The 12836-nt window shown below is 51.8% G+C and overlaps 1 protein-coding gene across 5 annotated transcripts; it reads left to right on the forward strand.

Annotated features, from left to right (window-relative positions):
• The first annotated feature begins 294 nt into the window (after positions 1 to 294).
• Positions 295 to 12616, forward strand: TAFAZZIN (tafazzin, phospholipid-lysophospholipid transacylase). 5 transcript variants are annotated; one of them, XM_053580661.1, is made up of 12 exons: positions 295 to 801; positions 967 to 1095; positions 2308 to 2353; positions 2596 to 2681; positions 2956 to 2958; positions 3641 to 3727; positions 10470 to 10550; positions 10632 to 10673; positions 10944 to 11006; positions 11163 to 11215; positions 11590 to 11667; positions 11767 to 12616. In XM_053580661.1, the coding sequence occupies exons 1-12, from the start codon at positions 693 to 695 to the stop codon at positions 11866 to 11868; spliced, it is 879 nt and encodes a 292-aa protein (XP_053436636.1). In that variant the 5' UTR covers positions 295 to 692; the 3' UTR covers positions 11869 to 12616. The 5 variants fall into 5 exon arrangements, 4 of the variants coding, with proteins under 4 accessions (XP_053436636.1, XP_053436633.1, XP_053436635.1 ...); XR_008377679.1 differs by lacking the exons at positions 2956 to 2958; positions 3641 to 3727 and having other exon boundaries at positions 300 to 801; positions 967 to 1148; positions 11767 to 11944; positions 12074 to 12616; XM_053580658.1 differs by lacking the exons at positions 2956 to 2958; positions 3641 to 3727 and having other exon boundaries at positions 301 to 801; positions 967 to 1148.
• Positions 12617 to 12836: the final 220 nt, after the last annotated feature.

The raw sequence follows: 12836 nt of genomic DNA on the forward strand, positions 1-12836 counted from the left end.
AAAGTTTGAAGTTGCTGTGAGCTATGACGCCAATGCACTCTATCCAGGGCGACGGAGTGAGATTGTGTAAGAAAAAGAGAGAAAGAAAAAAAAAAGAAAGGGAAATAAAAAAAAAGAAGTAAATGTGGAAAAAAACCCAAATGAAGTGGAAGTGCTCCGCCAACACAGCTCTCTACGGTGTCTGATAATCGTGCTGCGCAGCCCATGTTATCTGCAGAGAATTTTCTGCGGATGAATTAGACAAAATGGAAGAGCAGTATCAGCGCCAGGGCGGGGAGGGGCCACGGCCTGGCAGCCTTCGGAGTCGCCCCCTCTGCCGTCAAGCAGCGCGGGTACGTTTTGCGACAGACGGTGGGGAGCCAGGTGCCTTCGCGCGCTCGCTTTCCGGCAGTGCGCGGGGCCGGCGGCTGGCCCCGCCGGCTTTCGGTGACTATTCTCCTGCTCGCTGCGACCCCGGCTTCTGACCCCGGTAGCGGCTCCTTGTGTCGAGAGAGTAGGGCCGAGCGCTCCCCTGGACTAACCCTCGAGGTGACCTTAGTCGAGTCCCGTGTCGCGACGTGCCTCGGCGCCTATCTGTGCGCGGGCCTGGCAGAGACCCTTCTGGGCGGTTGAGGACACGGATCTAGAGTGGCCCCACAGGCTGCCTGGTGGCGAGGGAAGCCTCGGGTCGCCGCCGGCGGTTGTTGGGGGAGATGCCCCTGAACGTGAAATGGCCGTTCCCCACGGTGCCGCCGCTCACCTGGACCCTGGCCAGCAGCGTCGTCATGGGCCTGGTGGGCACCTACAGCTGCTTCTGGACCAGTGAGTGGGCCCGAGGCCGAGGCAGCATCTGTCACGGATCCTCACGCCCGTCCTGAGTTGGAGCTTGGGGTTGGGGGCGCTGGCAGGGGCTAGCCTGGCGGGGTGACCCCTGGGCCCGGTGGGGAGAAAGGAGGCTGAGATCCCTCCGTCCCTGTCTCCCCACAGAGTACATGAACCACCTCACTGTCCACAACAAGGAGGTGCTGTACGAGCTGATCGAGAACCGAGGCCCTGCCACTCCCCTCATCACCGTTTCCAATCACCAGTCCTGCATGGACGACCCTCATCTCTGGGGTACCTAGGCCAGTGTTTCGGGCATGAGGAGGAAAGGGGGACAACTCTTGGAGGTAGCTGAGCAAGCAGGACAAGTTGGCTTCTCAGAGGGCTCTGTGTGTAGCCCTGGGACTCTTGTTTCTGATACCTTGCCTCAGGGACCATGATTTGGAGAGGGCCTGAGAAATTTAGAAGGAATGAGGAAATGTCCCCGTGGTAAGGTCTGACAGCTTTTTACTCTGATATCAGACCTGTGGAAATATTTGTTTTCTAAGTTGTTGAAGGTCTCACAGAGTCTTGGAAAGAAGTTGGGGACGACAGGGTATACCATTGAGGAATCTCTGGGCCAGGGGCTGGAAGACCTGTGTCCTCGTTCCAGGTTTGCCACCAACTAGGCTTGTAGCATTCAACGATCCCCATGTAGGAGCTTGGTTGCTACACCTAGAAGTTCCTGCTGTGCTGACTTCACAGGAAGTTGCTTGGCTCCAGTAACCAGGTGGCTGAGTGGAGGGGCGCCTGGGACCTCCACATCTGAAAGTAGGGGTTAGGCTGTCCTAGAGCTCATGGGAAGCCAACTGGCCACACTGGAGCCCTTCAAAGCCCACTGTGGCTACTGGGTGGAGAATGGCCTGTAGGATGCCACAGATGAATCCGGGAGGCCAGGAAGAATTTCTTGAAGCTGTCCAAAAGCCTGGATTAGGGTGGTGGCAGTGTTGAAGAGTGGGCATTGTCAAAATACATTGGAGATATAGGTAGACCAGATGCAGTGATTGGTAAGACATAGAGGGTGGTGGAGAGAGAGGAACCAGGGAGAAAATGGGGGTCCAAAGGTTTTAACAGTGCCGGGCGGTGCCTGTGGCTCAGTCGGTAAGGTGCCGGCCCCATATACCGAGGGTGGAGGGTTCAAACCCAGCCCCAGCCAAACTGCAACCAAAAAATAGCCGGGCATTGTGGCGGGCGCCTGTAGTCCCAGCTACTCAGGAGGCTGAGGCAAGGGAATCGCTTAAGCCCAGGAGTTGGAGGTTGCTGTGAGCTGTGTGAGGCCACGGCACTCTACCGAGGGCCATAAAGTGAGACTCTGTCTCTACAAAAAAAAAAAAAAAAAGTCTTAACAGTGCCACTTTGGACTGCAGGGAAATGGTAGGGTTGCTACCCTTGTCCCTCATTTTCTGAAATGGGATTGTCTCTTGGGGACAAGAGAATTCGGGGCACAAAGCCTTTCTTCTCCTTTAGGGATCCTGAAACTCCGCCACATCTGGAACCTGAAGTTGATGCGTTGGTGAGGAGGAATGGGCCCCTCACAGTGGGCTCAGCAGTCCCCACCTGTGTCTGCCCAGATTTGCCCTCCTGCTGTGCCCAGGAGATGGTGTCCAGCAGTCCAGGCAGAGCATGGGGTGGGGCCCTTATAGGCCCTCCTGTGCTTCCCTCTGCGTGCCAATAATGTCAAGTCTCATGCTGGGGGTGAGGCAGGGCAGCAGGCTAGAGAAGAGGCAGGAGTGACTATATCTGTCCCTGCTCCAGGACCCCTGCGGCTGCAGACATCTGCTTCACCAAGGAGTTGCACTCCCACTTCTTCAGCTTGGGCAAGTGTGTGCCCGTGTGCCGAGGTGAGCTGCTCCACCAGGGGGTGCATAGAGGTGCTTTTAGGTCAGGGAGGCTGGTGGCCAGGCCCTCTGTCTTGGAAGGATCTATGGGGGATAGGTCGCCCAGGAGCCAGTGTGAGGCCCAGTTCTATCATGTGGCAGCGAGGGGGCAGAGGCTGCTGGAGGAGGGAAGGCTTCTTGGAGAGCCCTTAATCTCTGCATCTGCCCAGAGACCATGTGGAGCTGGAGCCCTGGCACTGGAATTCGAGGAGTCATTATTCACAGCCCCTTCTTTTAGGAGGTCACTGTGAGACTCAGTGATGGCTGTGTATTGTCTTCAGTATGTGATGGTGGTGGCATGTACTGGGAGGCCAGAGAGTTTTGCTTCTGGGAGAATAGACTTATGGGATGAACATTAGAGGCAGGGCCCATTTTGATCCTCATTCTCCAAATGGGGAACTTAGAGGGATTAAGCTGCTGGCCCAAGGTCATGGGTTGGGAGATGGTAAAGCCAGGCTTTGTTTTTTTTTTGAGACATAGTCTCACTTTGTTACCCTTGGTAGAATGCCATGGTGTCATAGCTCATAGCAACCTCAAACTCCTGGCTTACGTGATTCTCTTGCCTCACCCTCTTAGGTAGCTGGGACTACAGGCACCTGTCATGATGCCTGGCTACTTTAAAGATGAGGTCTTGCTCTGGCTCAGGCTGGTCTCAAACCTGTGAACTTAGGCAATCCACCTGCCTTGGCCTCTCAAGTGCTACCCCATTTCACTGAAAATAAGACAGTGTCTTATTTTAAGGTGTGCTCCCAAAGATGCGCTACGTCTTATTTTCAGGGGACGTCTTATCGTTCCTGTAAGTAGGTCTTATTCTCGAAGGATGTCTTATTTTTGGGGAAACAGGGTAGGATCACAGGTGTGAGCCACTGTGCCTGGCCCTAAAGCCAGGCTTTGAATCTAGATTGCTCTTTCCTCTGGGTTAGCAGAAGTTTCCCAAGCAGAGATTGTGGGGAAGGGTGTTCTAAACATGGGCAAGCACATTTCAGGTGCTGGAGAGATAAGACAGAAAGGTAGGAAATGTAGGTTGTGGACAGAATGTGAAAGTTCTGGAACAGTTCTGTTAAGAATTTTGGGCTCTGGTGGTGGTGGTGCCCGTAGCTCAGTGAGTAGGGTGCTGGCCGCATACATGGAGGCTGGCAGGTTCGAACCTGGACTGGGCCACCTAAACAACAGTGACTACTGCAACAACAACAAAAAAATAGCTGGGTGTTGTAGTCCCAGCTACTTGGGAGGCCAAGGCAAGAGAATCGCAATTGCTTAAGCCCAAGAGTTTGAGGTTGCTGTGAGCTGTGACGCCACTCTACCGAGGGTGACATAGTGAGACTGTCTCAAAAGAAAAAAAAAAAGAATTTTGGGCTCTGATATCTTATTAGAGTGATAGCATGCCTGCATCTGTGATTCAAAGAAAGCATCCTGGCTGCAGCATGGCTGCTGTAATGGGAGCAGGGTTGGATGGAGGCAGGGACCCTGGTTCAGGGCTGTCACAGTAGTTCTGGCAGCAGATGACTGTGGCTGGGCTTCCAGGGGTCACTGTGGAGGGCTAGAGAAGGACTACTTTGGGATGTGCGTTGCAGGCAGAGTTAGTAGGACTAGTACATAGGTTAGAGGTGGGACAGGGTAAGGAAAAGAGAACTCAAAGCTGACACCAGGTGTTTGGCCTGAGCCTCCAGGAGGGTGGGGTAAGGGACCCACAGCATGGGGGCTGGGAGGGGAGAGAGTGAGTCCCATTATGCATGTGCTGCATCTGACAAGCCTAAGGAGCCTGTCACTTGTGCAAGGGGAACAGTCCCAGAGGCAGTGGGATATGCAGTTCTGGAACTCAGAAGAATGATCAGGAATAAAGATATTAGGGATTCGACCACAATATCAAAGTCAAACTCAGAGGTGAGATGGCAGTGAACAGAGAGTGAGGATTGGCCCAGGATGGCTCCTGGAAGCACATAGGAAGAGAAGTGACGAAGGCATTAGGGAACGATGGGCAGAGAGGAAAGAAGCAAACCAGGTGCCTTTGGGACCATGGGAGCTACAGGTGACCCTGGAGAAGCCATTTTCATGGAGTGACAGCCACAGGAGCCAGCCTGCTGTGTTCTGAGAGGGTTGGTGGCACTGCAGTGGGTGGGAGAGTAGTAAAAGCAGGGAGGACACTCTTCTCAGAGGTTCAGTTGTGACATAGGAGGGAGTAACCAAAGCATATTAGAGGTCAAGGGAAAGTTTATTATTTCTAGTTGGTCTAAGTAAAACATGATAAAACCCCATAAAGTAACACACAAATAACAAAAGGATATGTATTAATTTTTTTTTTTTTTTGAGACAGAGTCTTACTCTGCACTGGGTATAGCATGATGGCATCATAGTTCACGGCAACCTCAAACTCCTAGGTTCAAGCAGTGCTCTTGTCTCAGCCTCCTGAGTAGCTGGAACTACAGGTGCCCACCACAACACCCAGCTAATTTTTCTATTTTTAGTAGAGACGGGGTTTCGCTGTTGCTCAGGCTGGTCTCAAACTCCTGAGCTCAAGCAACCCACCCACCTGCGCCTGCCAGAGTGCTGGGATTATAGTCGTGAACCACTGTGCCCACTCTGTATTTATTTATTTATTTATTTATATTGGATTTCTCAGGTTGAATCAAAAGAGCTTTTAATAGAAAACTGCAGTGCCCATCCCTTCACATCTCCAGTCCCACTTCCTAGAAACAACCCTTTGGAATGGTTTCTCTTTTGGCTGCTTTTGGAGGCTACTTCTGTCTCTGTAGGAGAATAATCAGAAGCCACAATGTCTTGGGCAGTGAACATGGTGTCATTTATTGCAACTTGCTCTGAAAGGTGGGGCCTCTGCTAATTCATTCCCTGTCCCCAAGTCTCACTTCTTCCTCTGCAACCTCAGAAAGAGGCCTTCCATGTCCATTTTTTTTTAATTCTTTTTCATCTGCATCTAGGTTTTATTGTACAATTAAAAACAGAAAGTGACTCTGGCAGGCCGAGGTAGGTGGATTGCTTGAGCTCATGAGTTCGAGACCAGCCTAAGCAAAAGCGAGACCCTATCTCTACTAAAAATAGAAAAAGCGAGGCAAGAGGATCACTCGAGCCCAAGTTTGAGGTTGCTGTGAGCTATGACACCATGGCACTCTACCCAAAGCGACAGCTTGAGACTCGGTCTCAAAACAAACAAACAAACAAACAAAAAGGCTCTGCACCTGTGGCTCAAGCAGCTAAGGCACCAGCCACATACACCTGAGCTGGCGGGTTTGAATCCAGCCCGGCCAGCCAAACAATGATGGCTGCAACCAAAAAAAAAAAATAGCCAGGCGTTGTGGTGGGCACCCATAGTCCCAGCTACTTGGGAGGTGGAGGCAGGAGAATCACTTGAGCCCAGGAGTTGGAGGTTGCTTTGAGCTGTGATGCCATGACACTCTACCCAGGGCGACAGCCTGAGGCTCTGTCTCAAAAAAAAAAAAAAAAAAAAGAATTCCCAAGCACCTTTGTTGAGAGAAAGTAGGGGGACAAGTTATTTATCAAGCCCATTTGACATGTAGCAAAGATCTAATAATAACATGTGATTAAAGCAAAGAACATATTTGATATACTTAGCTTCTGAGTTCTAAAAATTTCCTTTTCCCCAAACATAGACTTTGTAATATGATACTTAAGTACTGATTTTACACAAGTGAGTAGCAATAGCGTCTGCAGAAGCTAAAAGTTTAGGCTTGGCACCCAAGTCTTAGTGGTTAGGACGCCAAGCAAATGCACCAAGGCTGGTGGGTTCGAGCCTGGCTTGGGCCTGCTAAACAACAAAGACAACTGCAACAAAAAAATAGCTGGGCATTGTAGTGGGCACCTGTAGTCCCAGCTATTTGGGAGGCTGAGGCAAGAGAATCACTTAAGCCCAAGAGTTTGAGGTTGCTGTGAGCTGTGATGCTATAGTACTCTACCGAGAGCGACATAATAAGACTCTGTCTCAAAAAAAAAAAAAAAAGGCTCAGCCCCTTGTAGCTTATTGGCTAGGGCGCCAGTCACATACACCCTGAGCTGGCGGGTTCCAACCCAGCCTGGGCCTACCAAACGACAATGACAACTACAACTAAAAAATAGCCAGGCGTTGTGGAGGGCGCCTGTAGTCCCAGCTACTTGGGAGGCTGAGGTAAGAAAATCACTTAAGCCCAAGAGTTTGAGGTTGCTGTGAGCTGTGATGTCACAGCACTCAGGGCGACATAGACTGTCTCAAAAAAAAACTAAAAATTAAGAAGTATTGCTCCAAAAGAGTATTATTTTTTTCTTTTGCTTTTTTACTGAGTTCTTTTTTTTTTTTTTTTTTTTTGTAGAGACATAGTCTCACTTTATCACCCTCGGTAGAGTGCCATGGTCACAGCAACCTCCAACTTCTGGGCTTAGGTGATTCTCTTGCCTCAGCCTCCCGAGTAGCTGGAACTACAGGCACTCGCCACAACTATTTTTTTGTTGCAATTTGGCCGGGGCTGTGTTTGAACCCGACACCCTACCCACTGAACCACAGGCACTGCCCTTTTTTTTTTTTTAAGACAGTCTCAAGCTGTTGCCTTAGGTAGAGTGCTGTGATGTAGATCACAGCAACCTGAGACTTTTGGGCCTAAGTGATTCTTTTTGCCTCAGCCTCCCAAGTAGCTGGGACTATAGGTGCCTGCCACAGCACCCAGCTATTTTTTTTTTTTTAAAGGTACTCAGCTAGACTGGTACTCTTGAATAGAGATTTTTATTTATTTTATTTTATTTTTTTGCAGATTTGGCCAGGGCTGGGCTTAAACCCACCACCCCCAGTACATGGGGCCGGTGCCCTACTCCTTGAGCCACAGGCACCACCCAGCACCCAGCTATTTTTGTTGTTGTTGCAGTTGTCATTGTTGTTTTAGCTGGCCCAGGCCAGGTTCGAACCTGCCAGCTTCAGTGCATGTGGCTGATGCCCCACCCACTGAGCCATGGGCACCAGTTTACTGAGTTCTTTTTATTTTATTTTATTTTTTTTTTAACTTTCTTCAAATTAATATGAAGGTACAATATTTAGGTTACATTATTCTCACTTCCAGGGTAAAGTTCCATTTGTAGAAGAGTCCCTCACCCAGGGGGCAAAAGGAAAATTAGTTTTTTTTTTTGTTTTTTTGTTTGTTTGAGACAGAGTCTCATTATGTCACCCTCGGTAGAGTGCTGTGGCGTCATAGCTCACAGCAACCTCAAACTCTTGGGCTCAAGCGATTCTCTTGCCTCAGCCTCCCAAGTAGCTGGAACTATAGGCACCCGCCACAACCCCCGGTTATTTTTTTGTTGCAGTTGTCATTGTTGGTTAGCTGGCCCGGGCTGGGTTTGAACCTGTCACCTTCAGGTGTATGTGGCTGGTGCCTTAACCATTGTGCTATGGGCGCCAAGCCAAAATTATTTTTATTTCCAATTTCAAGCTAAATGGATAGGTACGCCAGTGGGCTTTCATAGAGAGGGACCAGTACCTATGAAGACCATCCCCTCCTACGTACTGCAATCCCATTGCTCTTTTTTTTTTTTTGTAGAGACAGAGTCTTACCTTATCGCCCTCGGTAGAGTGCCATGGCATCACACAGCTCACAGCAACCTCCAAATCCTTGGGCCTAGGCGATTCTCCTGACTCAGCCTCCCAAGTAGCTGGGACCACAGGTGCCCGCCACAACGCCTGGCTGTTTTTTTGTTGCAGTTTGGCCGGGGCTGGGTTTGAACCCACCACCCTCAGCATATGGGGCTGGTGCCCTGCCCGCTTAGCCACAGGCGCTGCCCAATCCCATTGCTCTTACTTTGACCTAAGTGGGTAATCAATTGCTCCCCACCTCTAGTCCCTGAATGAGCTGCTGGGTCAGATTCCTATTTGGGTTGGGTTGAGGCTCCTGGATCCCCACCTGCCACCTTCCAAACAATCAGCCTCATGGAGAACAAGTTAAAAGTTCATTTCTTAGTACACTTGGCAGAGGTATTCCTGATGTTTATCTCTTTTTCCTCTAGCAGGACTTCTTTACTCCCCACCTGATGAGGATATTTACTGTACTCCAATTTCTTCAGCCTCCCCTCTTCCTCTTTCTTGCTTTTTTTTGAGACAGAGCCTCAAGCTGTCGCCCGGGGTAGAGTGCTATGGCATCACAGCTCACAGCAACCTCCAACTCCTGGGCTCAAGCAATTCTCCTGCCTCCACCTCCCAAGTAGCTGGGACTACAGGCGCCCGCCACAATGCCCGGCTATTTTTTGGTTGCAGCTGTCGTTGTTTGGCGGGCCTGGGCTGGATTCGAACCCCCTAGCTCAGGTGTATGTGGCTGGTGCCTTAGCCGCTTGAGCCACAGGCGCCAAGCCCTCTTTCTTGCTTTTGTCCACCATATGGTTACTTTCCATTCTCAAGGTTGATAAGATTCTTACAGGGTGGGTGGTGCCTGTGGCTCAAGGAGTAGGGCACTGGCCCCATATACTGGGAGTGGCGGGTTCAAGCCCGGCCCCGGCCAAAACTACCAAAAAAAAAAAAAAAAGATTCTTACAGGGTACTTTCTGTCCCCAAGCGACACCAAGATGCGAGCCAGCACACAGCATCCAGCATTTGCATCTGTGTTGCTGACTGCTGGGCCACCTAGGTCCAGGTCTGCATTTCTTTCTCTTGGGTCCAGTATCATGGTTTCAGGCTGTTTCCTAAGTGGGAGGCTGCTAGAATTGGAGGAAGCTTGACTCCACTTTTTTCAGTCTAGCAAGGTTGAGTTTTTCCCAAGCTCTTGATAAAACTGTGTGTTCAATTGAATGTTTTCCAAATTTCCCAAGAGGCCTCTCTAAGGGAAGTTCTAGTTTTCAGGGGGTCCTTGAGAAGAAGGGCCCAGGAGGAAGGAAGAATGGGTGGAGGTTGAGGCCTCAGACAGGTGCCCTGTGAGGAGTGGCTGTGGAAACTGGCTGATACCCCAGGAAAAGGCTATTGTGGGGCTGAGCTGAGTTTGCTTTAGCAGTGCCTTCTGGGCCAGGGGTGTCACATGGTAACATCACCCTGGAGTGTCACATCCAAGGGGAAAGGGAGGCTCTTAGAGTGGTGACTGGCAGCTGGGGCCAGGCTGGGGGAGGGAAGGTGGGCAGCAAACTGACTTGGGGACTTTCAAGGGTATACAGGTATGTGCGGCTGAAGCGTCTTATCAGGTGAGCTACTGAAAGAGGGGTTTTAAATTTTTTTTTTTTTTTTTGTAGAGACAGAGTCTCACTGTACCGCCCTCGGGTAGAGTGCCGTGGCGTCACACGGCTCACAGCAACCTCTAACTCCTGGGCTTCCGCGATTCTCTTGCCTCAGCCTCCCTAGTAGCTGGGACTACAGGCGCCCGCCACAACGCCCGGCTATTTTTTTTTGTTGTTGCCGTTTGACCGGGGCTGGGTTTGAACCCGCCACCCTCGGCATGTGGGGCCGGCGCCCTACTCGCTGAGCCACAGGCGCCGCCCTGAAAGAGGGGTTATAAGTAGCTGGAGAAATTGCCAAATTCAGAATCTCAGTGGGAGATGTCTTGAGGTTTGTGGGATATTGTTGAAGGAAGGAAGGAAGCCCAGTGTGCCCAGGGGCTAAGCAGGAGGGTGTCTGTGTGGATGGGACAGTGGGGCATGAGGAGGTCCCTGAGCTGCTGCTTCCTTCCTCTATGCCTGTATCCTTGGGGACAAGGGCCTGTTTCATTGAAGTTTGGAGAGTACTGGGGCAGGCTGACACCCCCATCCCCAAATGGGGACTGATAGGGAGAGGCCTTTTGTCTTCAGGAGATGGCGTCTACCAGAAGGGGATGGACTTCATTTTGGAGAAGCTCAACCATGGGGACTGGGTGCACATCTTCCCAGAAGGTCAGCGGGGCTGTCTGGGTCAAGCCCCCCAAGTGTGAGCAGGATGGGCCGCTTGGCCTCACCTGTGTGCTCTCTTACCAGGGAAAGTGAACATGAGCTCTGAGTTCCTGCGCTTCAAGTGGGGTAAGGGCTCCTGGCCCCTGAGCATGGCCATCCTCCCAGCCCAAAGGTAGTCCTGTGGGACCCTGGCTCCTGCCCACTCTGGGCTAGGTTGGACTGTGGCAGATGGGTGCATTGTAGTCGCAGGGAGGGGACAGGTACTGAGACAAAGAGCTAGCCCAGGGGAGCTGGTTTTAACTGGGGGACATCAGGGGTGGTACTGGCTATAGGCTGGCACAGAGGCTTGGCCTAGGGCCTAGGTTGTGTCAGTGTTTCTGCCTTTACCCTGGCCAGGTATCGGGCGCCTGATTGCTGAGTGTCATCTCAACCCCATCATCCTGCCACTGTGGCATGTTGGTGAGCATGGGGACAAGGAGAGTAGCCTCCCTAGATGGTGTTGGGGGGCTGTTTTCCGCCCTGTGGCAGAGGGCATGTGGGGTGGGGAGCCTGGGAGTCTGGTCCCAGGCTGCCATGCTCCACTCCACATCTGGCTTTCTGTCCACTGTGCTGCAGGAATGAATGATGTCCTTCCTAACAGTCCACCCTACTTCCCCCGCTTTGGACAGGTGGGTAGCAGCTGTATCTGCCTGCCATCTGCCCTGTATCTGCCACTCAGCACTATAGAGGCCAGATGCAGGAGGATCTGAGCTTGAAGCTACAGCAGGGGGACTGAGTGGGAAATATACAGGGAATTCCTGTTATATGAGGCTCTTAAAATGAGAGCAGAGGAAATCAGGCTTGGTCAGGGTCAGGCTCTAGAGTCGTGACAGAACAAGTCATCTGCAGTACAGATTCCAGGGCTAGGATGGCCCTTAGATACCACTGAGCCCCACTTCCTTGTTTTAAAGAGTGAGAGTGGCCCTGAGGGAGCACACAGCACTTCAAGGCTGTGGGCATTCCCCCTGGTCCTTGTCACTCTTGGTGGCTGGCCTCCCCACAGAAGATCACTGTGCTGATCGGGAAGCCCTTCAGTGCCCTCCCTGTGCTTGAGCGGCTCCGGGCAGAGAACAAGTCAGCGGTGAGTTTCCTCCCACTTGGCCCCTGCCATGGGCTGCCAGTTTCCTCTCATGTCTCTCTGCTCTGAGCGGTGCATGCCAGCCCTGGTCCTTTCCCTCAGGTGGAGATGCGCAAGGCCCTGACTGACTTTATCCAGGAGGAATTCCAGCACCTGAAGATGCAGGCGGAGCAGCTCCACAACCACCTGCAGCCCGGGAGATAGGCCTGCCAGGCAGCCTCCTTTCAGCCCCAGTGCAAGCCTGTCCTGGGGAAGAGGTGCGGGCCCAGACCCAGGCCAGGTTTGCTCTCATTGCTGCCTTTTGGATTCTTGCCCTGCACAGAGCTGGGCTGGGGGTGGACTGATTCTTTTAGTTCACATACAGTTTTTAGAGGTTTGTTCATAACCCTTACTGGGTGCCCTCTCCTAGCTCCTCTGTGGTTCTTCAGTTAAAGGAATGGCCTTAGCTGCTCCTTCCACTTGGCCAGGAAGGGAGGAAGAAGCTTAGGCAGGGGCCTCCTTCCTTCTTGCGTTCAGATGTCTCCCAGGGGCTAGCATCAGGCAGAAGCATGGCAGGCAGGTGAGCAAGTAGTGGGGTGGTGAAGTGGGTGGCCTGGCTGGAGCTGTGAGAGGGAACCATGAGGCCCCTCAGTCAGGCTCCCACCCAGCCTTGCCTTTGTGGAACCAGGAACTGCTCACTACCTCCTCAGGGATGGCCACAGGCCACATCTTCCTTTCACCTGAGCTTTAGCCCCCTGCAGGGCCTGTGTCAGGTGGGCTGCAGGCAAGAACAACCTTTTCCCAGGAGCCAAGCCTAGCCAAAAGGAGCCTGCAGCAGGAGGCTGAGATCTAGCCCCTTGCTCCCATGCTGGGGCCACTGACTCCTCCTTCCCTTCCACCCCCAGAATTACCCCCCCATCCTGGGGCCTGGGTTTTCATGTTTTATAAAGAAAATAAAGCCCTTGTGCTGTCTGTTGTACCTCTGGCCTCTCTGTAAGTGTGGAAATGGAAGGTGGCGCACTGGACAGGAAGGTTGGACCCTTAGTGCCCTGGCACAAGGAGCAGACAGAAATTGAGCTGTCATTCTGCACTAGTTACTTAAGGTTTCACTTACTGTCTGTAATCCCTATAATGATTAATCTCCCTATTTTACAGAAGAAGCAGAGTGAGGCTAGCTAACTCACACTTCGGAG

This window comes from Nycticebus coucang, chromosome X (assembly GCF_027406575.1).
Source record: "Nycticebus coucang isolate mNycCou1 chromosome X, mNycCou1.pri, whole genome shotgun sequence".
Classification (NCBI taxonomy): Eukaryota; Metazoa; Chordata; class Mammalia; order Primates; family Lorisidae; genus Nycticebus; species Nycticebus coucang.

What these genes read in the sequence shown, in the direction of transcription:
- TAFAZZIN (XM_053580661.1), top strand. Translation starts at nt 693, where the DNA reads ATGCCCCTGAACGTGAAATGGCCGTTCCCCACGGTGCCGCCGCTCACC. An exon ending in GGTGCACATCTTCCCAGAAG is followed by an intron (nt 10,551 to 10,631) that starts GTCAGCGGGGCT and finishes CTCTCTTACCAG; the next exon opens with GGAAAGTGAACATGAGCTCT. An exon ending in GTTCCTGCGCTTCAAGTGGG is followed by an intron (nt 10,674 to 10,943) that starts GTAAGGGCTCCT and finishes TACCCTGGCCAG; the next exon opens with GTATCGGGCGCCTGATTGCT.